Source organism: Balaenoptera acutorostrata, chromosome 8 (assembly GCF_949987535.1).
Source record: "Balaenoptera acutorostrata chromosome 8, mBalAcu1.1, whole genome shotgun sequence".
Classification (NCBI taxonomy): Eukaryota; Metazoa; Chordata; class Mammalia; order Artiodactyla; family Balaenopteridae; genus Balaenoptera; species Balaenoptera acutorostrata.
Window position 1 is genome coordinate 32,922,587 of NC_080071.1, and position 16,681 is coordinate 32,939,267.

At 35.2% G+C, this 16,681-nt stretch overlaps 2 protein-coding genes across 3 annotated transcripts in view; one reads left to right on the plus strand and one right to left on the minus strand.

Annotated features, from left to right (window-relative positions):
- SLC25A12 (solute carrier family 25 member 12) overlaps nt 1–16,681 on the minus strand; it is a 185,385-nt gene that overhangs the window by 121,286 nt on the left and 47,418 nt on the right. The gene's annotated exons all lie outside the window — the stretch shown is intronic.
- The window catches only part of HAT1 (histone acetyltransferase 1), a 48,681-nt gene that overhangs the window by 1,705 nt on the left and 30,295 nt on the right, over nt 1–16,681 (plus strand). For both annotated transcript variants that reach the window (XM_007183273.3, XM_007183274.2), the window contains exons 2-3: nt 4,202–4,306; nt 15,682–15,757. In XM_007183273.3, the coding sequence (XP_007183335.1) occupies nt 4,202–4,306; nt 15,682–15,757 (181 nt within the window). The remainder of the gene's footprint in view (nt 1–4,201; nt 4,307–15,681; nt 15,758–16,681) is intronic.

Here is a 16,681-nt window from a genome sequence, read left to right on the forward strand (position 1 = left end):
AAATAGTGAAGCCTGGATTTGAATCCAGCAATTCTGACTCCAAACCATTAATCTATACTGCTTCAAGTGTTCCCCATATTCTGTATATGTGTGTTTTAACCACTTACTGAAGTTTGCAGCATGTCATTGTACCCCATTTTTCATTTCTGCTCGTGACCTTTTTTCCCTGAAGTTTTCCTAATTTTTATGATCATTTTGTCAGGAGATTTATTGTCATCTTTGCTTGGAAGTTTCTCTTCATAATGGTTTTTTCCATTGTTAATTATTATATACATTGATGGGTAGCCACGTTGTACTAAAACCATTTTGTTACTCCAATAGCCTGTGACTTCATGCACATGGTTACAAAAATTTTGCTAATACAGTGAAAATTTTCTTTCTTAACCCTGTCCCCGTTCCTTCTCTTTATCCTAGAGGTAACAGTGGTTACTAGTTTCTTGTGTATTCTTCTTGAGATAATCTTTCTATGCATTATTAGTTGTGCTGTATAACAAAATGAATCAGCTATATGTATACATATATCCCCATATCCCTTCCCTCTTGCACCTCCCTCCTACCCTCCGTATCCCACCCCTCTAAGTGGTCACAATGCACCGAGCTGATCTCCCTGTGCTATGCAGCTGCTTCCCACTAGCTATCTGTTTTACATTTGGTAGTGTATATATGTCAGTGCTACTCTCTCACTTCGTCCCAGCTTACCCTTCCCCCACCGCACATCCTCAAGTCCATTCTCTACGTCTGCGTCTTTATTCCTGCCTTGCCACTAGGTCCATCAGTACCAGTTGTCTAGCTTCCGTATATATGTGTTAGCATACGGTATTTGTTTTTCTCTTTCTGACTTACTCTAGGTCCATCCACCTCACTACAAATAACTCAATTTTGTTCCTCTTTATGGCTGAGTAATATTCCATTGTATATATGTGCCACATCTTCTTTATCCATTCATCTGTCGATGGACATTTAAGTTGCTTCCATGTCCTGGCTATTGTAATTAGTGCTGCAATGAACATTCTGGTACATGTCTCTTTTTGAATTATGGTTTTCTCAGGGTATATGCCCAGTAGTGGGATTGCTGGGTCATATGGTAGTTCTATTTTTAGTTTTTTAAGGAACCTCCATACTGTTCTCCATAGCGGCTGTATCAGTTTACATTCCCACCAACGGTGCAAGAGGGTTCCCTTTTCCCGACACCCTCTCCAGAATTTATTGTTTGTAGATTTTTTGATGATGGCCATTCTGACTGGTGTGAGGTTATACCTCATTGTGGTTTTGATTTGCATTTCTCTAATGATTAGTGATGTTGAGCAACCTTTCACGTGTTTGTTGGCAACCTGTATGTCTTCTTTGGAGAAATGTCTATTTAGGTCTTCTGCCCATTTTTGGATTCGGTTGTTTGTTTTTTTGATATTAAGATTCATGAGCTGCTTGTATATTTGGGAGATTAATCCTTTCTCAGTTGCTTCATTTGCAAATATTTTCTCCCACTCTGAGGGTTGTCTTTTTGTCTTGTTTATGGTTTCCTTTTCTGCGCAAAAGCTTTTAAGTTTCATCAGGTCCCATTTGTTAATTTTTGTTTTTATTTCCATTTTTCTAGGAGGTGGGTCAAAAAGGATCTTGCTGTGATTTATGTCGTAGAGTGTTCTGCCTATGTTTTCCTCTAAGAGTTTTATAGTGTCTGGCCTTACATTTAGGTCTTTAATCCATTTTGAGTTTATTTTTGTGTATGGTGTTAGGAAATGTTCTAATTTCATTCTTTTACATGTAGCTGTCCAGTTTTCCCAGCACCACTTATTGAAGAGGCTGTCTTCTCCATTGTATATTTTTGCCTCCTTTATCAAAGATAAGGTGACCATATGTGCGTGGGTTTATCTCTGGGCTTTCTTTACTGTTCCATTGATCTATATTTCTGTTTTTTGTGCCAGTACCATACTGTCTTGATTACTGTAGCTTTGTAGTATAGTCTGAAGTCAGGGAGCCTGATTCCTCCAGCTCCGTTTTTCTTTCTCACGATTGCTTTGGCTATTCGGGGTCTTTCGTGTTTCCATACAAATTGTGAAATTTTTTGTTCTAATTCTGTGAAAAATGCTGTTGGTAGTTTGATAGGGATTGCATTGAATCTGTAGATTGCTTTGGGTAGTATAGTCATTTTCACAATGTTGATTCTTCCAATCCAAGAACATGGTATATCTCTCCATCTGTTTGTATCGTCTTTAATTTCTTTCATCAGTGTCTTATAGTTTTCTGCATACAGGTCTTTTGTCTCCTTGGGTAGATTTATTCCTAGGTATTTTATTCTTTTTGTTGCAGTGGTAAATGGGAGTATTTCCTTAATTTCTCTTTCAGATTTTTCATCATTAGTGTATAGGAATGCAAGAGATTTCTTTTTTTTTTTTTTTTTAATTAATTTATTTATTTATGGCTGTGTTGGGTCTTCGTTTCTGTGCGTGGGCTTTCTCTAGTTGCGGCAAGCGGGGGCCACTCTTCATCGCGGTGCGCAGCCCTCTCACTATCGCGGCCTCTCTTGTTGCGGAGCACAGGCTCCAGATGCACAGGCTCAGTAATTGTGGCTCACAGGCCCAGTTGCTCCGCAGCATGTGGAATCTTCCCGGACCAGGGCCCGAACCCGTGTCCCCTGCACTGGCAGGCAGATTCTCAACCACTGTGCCACCAGGGAAGCCCTGCAAGAGATTTCTGTGCATTAATTTTGTATCCAGCTGTTTTATCAGATTCATTGATTAGCTCTAGTAGTTTCCTGGTAGCATCTTTAAGATCTCTATGTATAGTATCGTATCATCTGCAAACAGTGACAATTTTACTTCTTCTTTTCTGCTTTGGATTCCTTTTATTTTTTCTTCTCTGATTGCCATGGCTAAAACTTCCAAAACTATGTTGAATAATAGTGGTGAGAATGGGCAACCTTGTGTTGTTCCTTATCTTAGAGGAAATGGTTTCAGTTTTTCACCATTGAGAACGATGTTAGCTATGGGTTTGTCATATATGGCCTTTATTATGTTGAGGTAGGTTCCCTCTATGCCTGTTTTCTGTTGTTGGTTTTTTTTTTTTAATTTTTATTTATTTATTTATTTATGGCTGCGTTGGGTCTTTGTTTCTGCGCGAGGGCTTTCTCCTGTTGCGGCAAGCGGGGGCCACTCTTCATCGCGGTGCGCGGGCCTCTCACTATCGCGGCCTCTCTTGTTGTGGAGCACAGGCTCCAGACGCGCAGGCTCAGTAATTGTGGCTCATGGGCCTAGTTGCTCAGCGGCATGTGGGATCTTCCCAGACCAGGGCTCGAACCCTTGTCCCCCGCATTGGCAGGCAGACTCTCAACCACTGCGCCACCAGGGAAGCCCCATTGTTGGTTTTTTTAATAGTTGATCTGGAAGTACTCTGGGTGGAATTTTTTCAGTTTTAGAAATAAAATGCTATCTTGTAATTATCAAAGGACATTCTCACCTTGATTCTTAGCGGAGCAGTAGCATCCTTTTTATATTTCTTTTAAAAAGGCTACTTAGGTATAAATCCTAGCAGGTAATTTATATTAATATTAAATATTCAGAAATGTCAGTAGTCTGTCATTTTAGTTATCAGTTTTAGTCATTTATGTAAAGCAGGTCTAGTTCACAAGCCTCTATCTCAAAAGTGATTTTTTTTTGTTTTATTTATTTTTATTTATTTATTTATTTTATTAATTTATTTTTGGCTGTGTTGGGTCTTCGTTGCTATGCGTGGGCTTTCTGTAGTTGTGGCGAGTGGGGGCTACTCTTTGTTGAGGTGCACAGGCTTCTCATTGCAGTGGCTTCTCTTGTTGCGGAGCACAGGCTCTAGGCACACAGGCTTCAGTAGCTGTGGCACGTGGGTTCAGTAGTTGTGGCTTGTGGGCTCTAGAGCACAGGCTCAGTAGTTGTGGCACACGGGCTTAGTTGCTCCGCGGCATGTGGGATCTTCCTGGAGCAGGGCTTGAACCCATGTCCCCTGCATTGGCAGGCAGATTCTTAACCACTGCACCACCAGGGAAGCCCTTTTTTCTGTTTTATAATGAGACAGTCATACTCAGTACATTTAAGTAGGAGTATATGGAGATCTATGATCTATTAGCATGTTATAAGTCTTACCTTTATTCCAGTTCTAATGAGAACCCTATTTGTAGTTTTGACTAATTAAACCACTTCCACCTAGACTTTTTAAAAACCTTTTTTCTTAGGATTTGGTGCTATGGAGAAATTTTTGGTTGAATACAAGAGTGCAGTTGAGAAGAAACTGGCAGAGTACAAATGTAACACCAACACAGCAATTGAACTAAAATTAGGTATGTATGCCTTTTCTAAGTAGTATTACGTGTGTATTGTGTGTGTATATATAATGTTTCTTTTTAAATTTGAAGTAGAATTTTATGTAAGAGCAGTTTATTGCAGTCATTTGTATAGTTATTGTATTGTTTTTGCAATTTAATGTTTAGTTTTCTACACTTATTGAACGCATTCAGATTTTATTAATTCTTGGTTTATGTCATGGTGTGGGTAGATGTTTGAGAGATGGCAGAGTTTACATATAGAAAGTTCAGTGTGGCAAAAAGTGACAGGTACAAGTGGTCTCAGCCTCTTAAAAATATTTACTTTTACTTATTTGCTTATAAAAATAATAGAAAATAAGTGTTGGGGAGAATGTGGGGAAACTCGCATATGTTCCTGATGGGAACATAAAATGAGGCAATTACTTTGGAAAGCAGTTTGGTAGGTTCTTAAAAAGTTAAACATATATATTTGCCATATGACTCAACAATTCAACTCCTAGGTATCTACCCAAGAGAAATGAAAATGTTTGTCCATACAAAAACTTGTACATGAATGTTCACAGCAGCATCATTCGCAATAGCCAAAAGAAATAGCCCAGATATCAATCAGCTGGTTAGAGGTTAAACAAAGTGTGGTATATCCGTGTGATGGAATACTATTTGACAATAAAAAGGAATGAAGGTCTGATACATGCTACAACATGGATGAACCTCAAAAACATTCTAAAGTGAAAGAAACCAGACAGCCCCCCGCCCCCATCGCCCACATACCATATGATTCCATTTGTATGAATGTTCAGAAAAGGCAAATCCACGAGACAGAAAGATTAGTGGTTGCCTGGTTCCAAGGGTGGGAACAGAGAATGACTACACATAAGCATGAGATTTGTTTTGGGGGTGATGGCAGTGTTTTAAAATTAGATTGTGGTAGTGGTTGCAGAATTCTAAATTTACTAAATATCATGAATTATACACTTAAAGCAATTGAGTTTATGGGATGTAAATTATAACTCAATAAAGCTATTTAAAAAATAATTATAAACTCATGAATTCCGGTTCCATCACTTTCTATTCCTTACGTTTCTCATCTTTAAAATGGAGTTAACATCACTTACTGTATAGTGGTTGTAAAGATTAAATATGAGGTTAAATACAAGTAAAGTGCTTAAACAATTTGATTTAGAAATTCACAATAAATGTTAGCTATTATTATTTAAAACAGTACAAACATAACAGAAATACAAAGAAAGTGACAGATAATGGTGCCCTGACGCCTCACTAAAAAGGTAATACTGGTCTAAGTTTTTTTTTCTTGTACATACATTAATTTTCTAAAACCAGGATCCTGTTGTAAGGCTGTTTTGTTATTTAGCTTAATAGTATCTTGAATATCATTCCTTGTAACTATATAGATCTACCTCATTCTTTTAAATTATGTAATATAGTATGACTGTATCATAACTTAAGTGTTCTCTGTTGGGAGATGCCCTTCTCCTCTTTTGCTATTAAAAGTAATTCTCCAGTAAATATCGTTGCATATGTATGTACCCACTTGTGTGAGTGATCTGTAGAGTGTGTGGCTAGAAATTGAAATGCTGGATCAGAGTTTTTCAGCTTCAGTACTATTGACATTTTGGGTTAGATAATTCTTTGTTATTCTGTACTTTGTAGGATGTTTAGCAGCATTCCTTGTCTATTAACTAGATGCCAGTAACATTCTCCTTCAGTTGTGACAATCAAAAATGTCTTCTGACGTTGTCACATCTCCTGAGGGTTGTGTGTAAAATTGTCTCTGTTTAAGAACCACTGTGCTAGGTCAAAGGGTTACAAACATATTCTACTTTAGTAGCCATTGCTAAATTGCCTTCCAAAAAAGTACCTGTGCTTACACCAGAATTTGAGATTGCCTTTTTACCTATACCCTGGTCAGTGTTGCATATTATCATTAAAAAAACCAAAGCAGAACACCCTGCCCCTGTGATGGGTGAAAAATAGCTTCTTGTTTTAATTTGCAATTGTAGTGAAAAACACGTAACTTAAAATTTACTATTTTTTACCATTTTTAAGTATACAGTTCTGTAGTGTTTAGCATTATACTCACATTGTTGTGCAACTGATCTCCAGAACCTTCTCATCTTGCAAAATTGAAACTCTGTATCCCTATTTTCCCCCTCCTGCTAGCCCCTTGCTAATACCTTTTTACTTTCTGTTTCTAGAATTTGACTACTTTAGATACCTCATATAAGTGGAAGCATGCAGTATTTGTATTCTTGTGACTGGCTTATTTCACTTAGCATAATATCCTCAAGATTCATCCATGTAGCACGTGGCAGGAATTCCTTCCTTTTAAGGCTGAATAATATTCCATTACATGTATATACCACGTTTTGTTTATCCGTTCATCTGTTGATGGACGCTTGAGTTGCTTCCACCTCTTGGCTATTGCGAATAATGCTGCTGTGAATAGGAGTGTGCAAATATCTCTTCGAGATCCTGCTTCAAATTCTTTTGGATATATACCCAGAGGTGGGATTGCTGGATCATATTGTAATTTTAGTTTTAATTCTTTGAGGAACCTCCATACTGTTTTCCATATTGGTTGCTGCTCCATTTTACATTCCCACCAACAGTGCAGAAAAATTCCAATTTCTCCACATCCTTGCCAACACATTATTTTCTGAGGTTTTTTTTCCCCACTGTTTTTGACCATTTTTTGATTTGATAATTAAAATTGATTTTTAATCCTAAGAGAAGTATATCCTTTATATTCTAAAAGAATCAGCCCTTCTTTGGTCATATGTTGCAAGTACTTTTTTTCCCTGTTTTGACTTTTGGTGAGTTTGTTATGTAGAAGTTAAAATTTTTTATCTAAGGAAATTTCTTTTTCTTTTATGAGTTTTCACTATGTCTTATAAAAAGGTCCTTCCTGCTCTAAGATTATGAAAAGATTTATCTATTGTTTCTTTTAATAATTTGTTGATTTTTTTTCTTTTTTTAAATTGAAACCTTTGAATCTTTATCTTGATAAGGCATAGGGTAGGAATCCAGCTTTATAATTTTCCAGATGGTTTAGTCAATTATCTAGCTGCTGATTTGTTGTCTTCAACAATTAAAATTTCTTTTTTAATCATACTAAAGTATTATATATATTCTTGGGTTTACTTTGGGGCTTTTTTTTTTTCCCTGAGCCATTAGTGTACTGTTACAATAAATGTTGTGATTAGTATATGGTGTGACTAGGTCCCACTCATTTCTTTAAGAGTTTTCCTAAGTTTTCTCTAATGTCTTCTTCTAGAGGGACATTTTATCAAGTTCCAAAGAGATCTTTGGTTGATTTCTTTAAAATTGAGATCCTATTAAAATTTAAGTTTAATATGGGGAGAATCAACATCTTTACATTGCTGAATCTTCCTTTCTAATAGCAAGAATGTCTTTCTATTTTTTCAGGTCTTTTTTTATGTCTAGCTGTGGAGTTTTAAATTTTATGTACAGATGATAAACATTTCTTAAGTTTATTCCAAGGTATTTCATCTATTTTACTGCTATTATAAATGGGATCTCCTCATCCATTATATTTTCTATCTTTATTGTGTATGGGAGAACTATGGAAAATAATTTTTAATATATATCTTTTTCCCACATCAAAATCTAGTTTACATAAATTTTATACATATTTGACAGAACTAAAATTGACTGGGTTATTTGGTCAGTCTAATCCCTTACAGTCAGCAGCAATAATTTGCTTCCCTCAAACCAACCTTTCTTCCTATCTCCCTCTTTCCCTTCCCCTTCTACTTTCTCTGGAGAAATATTTATTGAAGCCTACCATGTGACAGGCATTGTACTAGACACATGGGATAACTTTAACTCTTGACTGCATACCAATAATTCCACTAAGGTTTATCCCAAGATTCTTCTCCCATAGCAAGCTATTTTCACTTCGTGTGTGAGGGATTGATAGGCACACTTTTCCCACACGGGTCCAGTGCTCTAGGGTTACTGTAGAAAGAGTGAATCTTTTTTTCTATATGTCATTTTAATTATGTTTAGGTATACAATTAGGTGGCATTAACTACCTTCACAGTGTTGTGCAGCCATCACCACTATCTGTTTCCAAAACTTTTTTATCACCCCAAACAGAAACTCTGTATATCTGTTAAGCAGTAATTCCCCATTCACCTTTCCCTCCAGCCCCTGGTAACCTTTAATCTACTTTCTATCTCTATGAATTTACCTATTTTAGGTATTTTTTTAAGTGGGATATTTGTCCTTTTGTGTCTGGCTTATTTTACTTAGCATAATATTTTCAACTTACTTAGCAAATGTTTCATGTTGTAACATATATCAGAACTTCATTCCTGTTAATGGCTGAATAATATTCTGTTGTATACCACACTTTGTTTATTCATTCATCTGTTGATGGACACTTGGGTTGTTTCCACCTTTTGGCAATTGTGAATAATGCTGCCGTGAACATCGAGATATAGTTGTCTGTTGTCCTTGTTTTCAGTTCTTTTGCTATATAGCTAGGAACAGAATTGCTGGGTCCTATGATAATTCTATGTTTAGCTTTTTGAGGAATTGCCAAATTATATTCCATAGTGGCTATACCATTTTACATTCCCACCAGCAATGTATGAGTTTCACTTTTTCCACATCCTTGTCAGCTCTTCTTATTTTTTTATATATAGCCATCCTAGTAGGTGTGTAATGACATCTTACTGCAGTTTTAATTTGCACTTCCCTAATAACTGAAGACATTGAGCATATTTTCATGTGCTTATTGGCTGCTTGTGTATCTTCTTTGTAGAAGTATCTGTTCAGATCCTTTGCATATTTTTTTTTTTTATAAAGGCATTTTTTTTTAATATTTTTGCCTTGTTTTGTGTCCTCAATTGGTTTTTCACTTCAGTTACTTTTTTTTTTTTAATTAATTAATTAATTTTTATTTATTTATTTTTGGCTGTGTTGGGTCTTCGTTTCTGTGCGAGGGCTTTCTCTAGTTGTGGCAAGCGGGGGCCACTCTTCATCGCGCTGCGCAGGCCTCTCACCATCGCGGCCTCTCCCGCTGCGGAGCACAGGCTCCAGACGCGCAGGCTCAGCAACTGTGGCTCACGGGCCCAGCCGCTCCGCGGCATGTGGGATCTTCCCAGGCCAGGGCCCGAACCTGCGTCTCCTGCATTAGCAGGCAGGTTCTCAACCACTGCGCCACCAGGGAAGCCCCTTTGCATATTTTTTAATTGAGTTGTTTGTCTTTAATATATTTTTGTTGTCGTTCTTTTAATATATTTTAGAAACAGATAATCTTACTGGATTCTTCTACTGTTTTGGAGAGTGGTTTCAGTTGATTTTCTTTGTTTTTCTCAAGCATGCAATCGTAGCATCTGAACATTTTAGTAAATTCACTTTCTTTTCTATATATACCTCTTACTTTTTTCAATTTGCATTGGCTAGCACATTCAGAACAGTGTTAAAAAATGATAGCCGTCATTCCTCTTCCTTAAATTAATGATGATGGTTCGTTATTTCTCCACTAAACTTGATCCTGGCTTATTACATTGGAGAGTATTTTTCAGTTTGCCAAGAGTTTTTATTCAAACATGCATATTAGAGTTTACTGAGTGCCATTTTGGTTTCCCTGGAAATAATTTTGATTATATTATCTTATATACAATGTAAAACATAACATTTAAATAATTTTATTTTTTAATCTTTAGATTTTGAACCATCCTTGCATTTCAATACCTCGAGATATTTTGTTTTGATGAAGACTATTTTATATTATCTTTAAATATTTTTACATTATTGTTTATAGATGAGCTTGGTCTGTGTTTTTCTCCTCTTTGCTTTCTTTTTAGGGGAGGTGAAGGTCAGCTTTTGTACTCTTTGTAACTATTTCTCATGGCCTTCCCACTTTACCATTCCTACTCTCAACAGTTTTAAAGCATTAGGTATACTTGTTCCTTAAAGGCTTGAAAGAATTCACCTTAATCATTTTGAAGAGGTTGTCCTCTTAGGCCATTTAATGCTTTTTTTGCCTTAATACAATTTAGATTGCATTTTCAGGTTTTGTGGTTTACATGCTACATTTTTTTGTCCTTCCATTTACTTTTAACCTGTCATTCCTTTTAGGCATGTCGTTTATAGAGAACATATTGGATTTGATTTGTAAAATTTCTTTTAATCTAGCCAGTTTATCTCCATTACATTTATTGTTTGTTGCTTTTGTCATCTTTTTTCTGTTGCTTCCTTACACTTTCTCATTCCTCTTTTCCTATGTAATGTGTGTTTTGTTTTCCCTTATCCCTTACTCTCCAGTATGCTCTTTTAAATTCTACTAAAAAGCCCTATGACCAATTACAAAAATACAGTGTATTCTTAGTTCTACTGAGATGATCTTTGTTTTAAGTTTACTACCATTTAGCAAATACTTATTTAGGTGTACTATGTGACAGGCACTTATCTCGGCACTAGAGATAGAGCAGTATACAAACAGTCCCTCTTTTCATTGAACTTACATTCTTGTTATGAGAAACAGACATGTTAAATACATGACACATTGTGATATGTGTTATGGAGAAAATAGAGAGTGATCAGGTCTTACAACTAAGGTGACATTTGAGTAGATGCTAAGTAAAGTGAATCTGTGAATCATGTAGATATCTCAAGGATATCTCAAGGAGTGTTCCAGGCTGTCTCTTTTGTCTCCTTCAGACTGGAACAGTTGTCAGTCTTTTCTTGACTTTCCTGACCTTAACACTTTGAAGATTACAGGCCAGTTATTATGTGGAATGTCCCTCAATTTGGGTTTGGCACATGTTTGCTTACCGTTTATTTCAGATTGTACATCTTTGGTAGGACTATCACAGAAGTGATGTGCAGATCTCATTGCATCCTATTAGTTTTTCATTAAACTTTCAATTCTTTCATTTATTTCCTATTTTATTTAATGAATTATAACCTGTTACTATCATTTATTTTGGTGGTCAATTTGTCCCTGACTTGACCAGTGGGAGGCCAGATCAAGTTGGCTTCTGTGTCTTTTTTACATGTCCTCTTTATTATTTGATTACTTTGTTTTTTAATTACTTTCTGGAACAAGATGTTCTAGGCTCATGTGTTATTTCTGCCATAGCTCTGGAATTTAGTATACTCAGGAAAATATATGTTGGCCAAAGCACTTAAATTTCAGTTATTTAAAGAACACAGGGTTATGAATAAACTTATAGTCTAGAGTACAACTAGATACAGTGGGGAATATGTGGCATCTCTGAAGCTGCTTGAGAGCTAGAACCCATTATATCTGCAATATGAGCAACTGTCAGTGGGTTGTACATATGTTAAATGCCTAAGTATTTAATTAAACTTTAAAAATTGATTAACATGCATTGGTGATTTCTTAATTTTGTTTTTGGCTAATAAGACATATGTGGAATGTATCTTCTTTTATGCTTCTTTGTCCCTCCAAAAATTACAGAAGTGATTCTGAGAACTAGGAAATATAGGAACTATATATATAGGAGTAGAAACAATAGGATGTATATTCAAAAAGAAAATTCATTGCAGGTCCTATGTTGGCAATAAGGTGCCATTTAGTATTCCAGGCCCAGATCTTCCGTTTTTCTCCACAGATGTGAGTGACATAATTTTTCTTGGAAAGAAAATTTTTAGTGCTTATTTTAAATTACTTCAGTTTTTATATTGTCTGTTTCTCTATTGGAATAATGCATATTTTGCAGAAATTTTGAACAGTGCTGAAGAATATAAGAAATTAAAATTAAGCCTGTAATTCTGTCACCCAGAATAACTACTTCAGTATTGTAATTTGCGATATTTCTTTCTAGTTTTTAAAATTATATTATATATTCACTTATATTATTTCTCTTTTATAAAATTCAGGTCACAGTGTCATGTTCTGTTCACTTAACTGTAGGTACATTGTGAACATTTTTCTCTGTCACCAAATATCTCAGTAACATGATGTTTAATGATTATATAAACCATTTCACATTTATATAATTTATTTAATCATTCTCCTATTGCTTGATATTTGGTTTGCTTGCTTGCTCTCTTGCTTTAGTGACATAACAGCACTTCGTATGTGTTCTCATGTACATATATATGTCAGATTGAGTCAACCTTAAACTCACTATTACCAACTTTGTAACCTTGAGCAAATTATTCTTTTTTGCATTATTCATCTGTAAAATGGAAGTAGTAATGTTACCTACCTTGTATAGCTCTTGCAAGGATTAACTACAATAATGTTTATAAAATCCTTAACAAATTGCCTGGCACACAGTAAATGTGCAAGTGACAACTAATAATATTATTAATAACATATTATTATTTTGTGTGTGACTCCTCCTTAATTGTATATCCAATAACAATGTATTTCACACAAAAACTTGTGCACATATGTCCATAGCAGCATTATTCAAATAGTCCCAAATGTTCGTTCACTGATGAGTGTATAAACAAAATACGGCATCCCCGTACAGTAGAATAATATTCAGCCATGAGAAGGGAATGAGCTACTAGTACATGCTACAACATGGATGAACCTTGAGAACATATTAAGTGAAAGCAGCCAGACACAAAAGCCCTCATATTTTATGATTCTGTTTATTTGATATGCCCAGAGTAGGCAGATTTAGAGATCTGGTTTCATTCCTTTCGTAGTAATTACTACATTTGTATAAGTGTTGAGGGTTTCTAAAATGAGAATAGAAAACTCACATTTGTCCCGTCTATTAAAAGGACTAACCTCCATTCTTTGTGCCCCTAGCACCAATTGTTGGTTCCTTTTGTCTAAGGCCCAGGGCTTTTTACCTTAAAAACCCTCTTTTGAGGAGATTACTTTCATTCTAATCTCCATCAAGTTTAACCCATGGTATTTTCTCAATGTGTAATCCCAGGAACTTATAGGCAACTTTTTAGAAATCTGCCCAGTGTGGTTAAAGGTCGTACGGTAAACAAGTTTTCATATTTCAAGTTTCACGATAAGGACTGATATAAAAACTTCACTTATTGGATAGTAAAAGAATCCTTTATTAACTACATAGCACTGGTTTTAAAGAGTTTCTCTTGGATTCTTATATTTAAAATCTAACCAAATCTGCTCAAGTCAATAAATATTTAAGTATATATTTGCCTTAAGCTATTTGAGTTTTACTTCATTTTAACTAAAAGATTCATCACTTTACTTTTTCTTTTAGTTCCTATCTTCTGTGGACTAAATTCCATGCTAAAATAGTAAAACCTCACTAATTTGGATGACAGGAGTGGGTATTGGAAGAAGGCCAATCCAAATTATAGAAATAGTTATCATAACTAACCTTATGACACTTTTCCTATTCATTACTTGTCTTTTTCTCTATCCATGTCTCTTTACCCATCATTACCAAAGTGCTATATATGTTAGAAGCAGTAGCTTGAAATTAATTTTTAATAATTTCTAGAGACTTCCAGACATTTTAAAGTATTAGAGATGCAATAGTTGGGAACTTTTAGGTTAATGAATCTAGACATATTGGACTACTTTATTTTTTTATTATGAAATATTACAGACATGCAAAAAATATAAGCAACTAATGAATATCTGTGATTCCATCACTCAGCTTTTTCAAATCTTAGCATTTTGCTGTATTTGCCCAGGCCTTTTTTTTCTTTCAATTTTCATTACGAAAATTTGCAAACACAGAAAAATTGAGGGAATAGGATTATACCTGTATATCCTACACCTAGATTTAACAATTAACATTTTCCATATATGTTTTAATGTGTGTGTATTTTTGCTGAATTATTTGAAAGTAGCTTTCTGAACATCATGCATTTGCTCATAGCACATGTCCTAATATATGAATATGCACATATATAACCACAATACAATTATCACACCTAAGAAAATTAGTGGTAATTCTTTGGTATCATGAAATTTTCTGGTTTCCCTGGTTGTTCTGGAAAGTCTTCAGTGGCTTAAAAAAAAAAAAAGATTTAAACCAGAATCCACTCAAGAATCAGGCATTGTGTTGGGTGTTTCTTTAATCTCTTTTAATCCAGAACAGTCCCTCCTACCCATGGAACTTTTCCCTCCCTATGCCATTGATTTATTTGGAAGAGTAAAGTCATTACATAGAATTATTAAACAAATCTGCATTCTGGATTTGTCTATTTCCTTTTGCTGGTATTTAATTTGTTCCCCTACTTCTGTATTGTAAATTGGAGTATATAAAGCTGGATTAGAGCTAGGATAAAATTTTTCAGTAAGAAAACTTCATAGGTGATACTGTATGCATTATGTTGCATTGAATCAAGAGGCACATATTGTTGGTCTGTCCCACAATGAGTGATTCTAAGTTTGAGATCACTTGGAAAGATGGTGGCCACCAGATCTCTACAGTGAAAAAGATTCTTTCCTTTTGTAAATCAGTAAGCTGCTAGATGATAACTTTGGCACCCTGTGAATGACCTGCTCTATGAAGACAGTGTTAGAAACTTTTCATCTGCAGTTATCTTTTAATTCTTCAATTGCTTAAGGGTTTTTTTTTTTTGGTAGTTTTTCTTCATAAGATAAATTATATTGGGGAAAAGTCCAGTAATATCAGTACTCGTAATAAATGCAAATAAAAATAACAGGATACCCATTTCCATCTTAGATTGGTAGAAATTAAAGTTGAGGGTACAGAGTATTCTCAGGGACATGGGAGAAACAAAGGAGTTTAAGTAGCTGCTGGTGTGTATTTATGGTATTTTAAAGGGCACTTAAGCAGTATTTGCAAAAATATTTCAGAACTTTTTTCAGCACTTGTACTGCCAGGAATTTACCCTATGTATACTTGTAAAAGTATAGCACGCTTAACGATGTCATTGCAGCGTTACTTTTAATAGCAAAAAAGAAAAGGAAAAAAACTAGGAACAACATAAACATCATCATCTTGCAGTCATAAAGAATGATGTGATGCTATGAGCTTCCTCAAACTCAAATTATTCTTGTTCTCAGAATGTTTCCTGTAGCACTTTGTTTTTGTTTCCTTTGTACTGTAGCTTTTCTCATCTCAAAGTGCTTTTGTGGTTTTGTTTTCTTCTACTCTTTGCATTGTGTATAAACATACCAGAAAAGTAAAAATTAAATCAGATGACTCTGTCATGCCTAGTTTTCTAATTCTTAGAATCAGTACGGTTTTGACGCTGAAGCACTCAAAGTAATATTCTGATTTTCATTGTTTGTTTTTCTCATGAGAATCCAGTGTAAATCACATAATGGAAAAGTGACATTTTACATAAGAAAAATGTTGACTGTATCCTAGTTATACTGAAATTCTCAAACTGGAAATACCTGTCATCTTTAATATTGTTAATATCTCTATATTTTTAATTCTTTTAAACAGTTCGTTTTCCTGAAGATCTTGAGAATGACATTAGAACTTTCTTTCCTGAATATACCCATCAACTCTTTGGGGATGAGTAAGTAACTTAGTAAGATATTTGTCAAATTAGTATGGCAAAAACATTTTTTTTTTAAATTTAGAAATGAGAATTTATTTTCTTTACTGTTATTTTTCATGTAATTTATTTTAAAATATATATTAGAATGGCATTTTTTACATTGAGACACCAATCTACTATATAATACCTATCATTTAGTGCTATAGGTACATTATCTCATTTAATTCTCATAATCTTAGCAATGGTATTATCATTTCTAACATTAACATTGGTGGGATTGGATAGTTGCCTAAGGCATATGAATGGCTGAAGTTCAGATTTAGTCAGTCTGACTGCAGAGCCCATATTCATAACTACTCCTTTTTTCCTACCATTTTGCTATACTTTTATTTATTTATTTTTTTAAAATTTTATTTATTTATTTATTTATTTATTTTTGGCTGTGTTGGGTCTTCGTTTCTGTGCGAGGGCTTTCTCTACTTGTGGCAAGCGGGGGCCACTCTTCATCGCGGTGCGCGGGCCTCTCACTTTCACGGCCCCTCTTTGTTGCGGAGCACAGGCTCCAGATGCGCTGGCTCAGTAGTTGTGGCTCACGGGCCCAGTTGCTCTGCGGCACGTGGGATCCTCCCAGACCAGGGCTCGAACCCGTGTTCCCTGCATTGGCAGGCAGATTCTCAACCACTGTGCCACCAGGGAAGCCCTATACTTCTTTTAGAAAACACTCCCCTAAATCTGGAAAGCTCAGGTTTATTCTGTGACAAGTAAATAAGCAATTAAGAGAAATTTATTTTCAGAAGCAACTTTAAAGATACGTCCTGGGCTATTCAGCACAATTCTTTAATTTCCTATACCTTCATTACATTATTAGAATAGTCCGTCACCTTTTGTTTTTTTAACTTTTGATTTTGAAGAAAATTTCAAATCTACAGTAAGTTGCAAGAA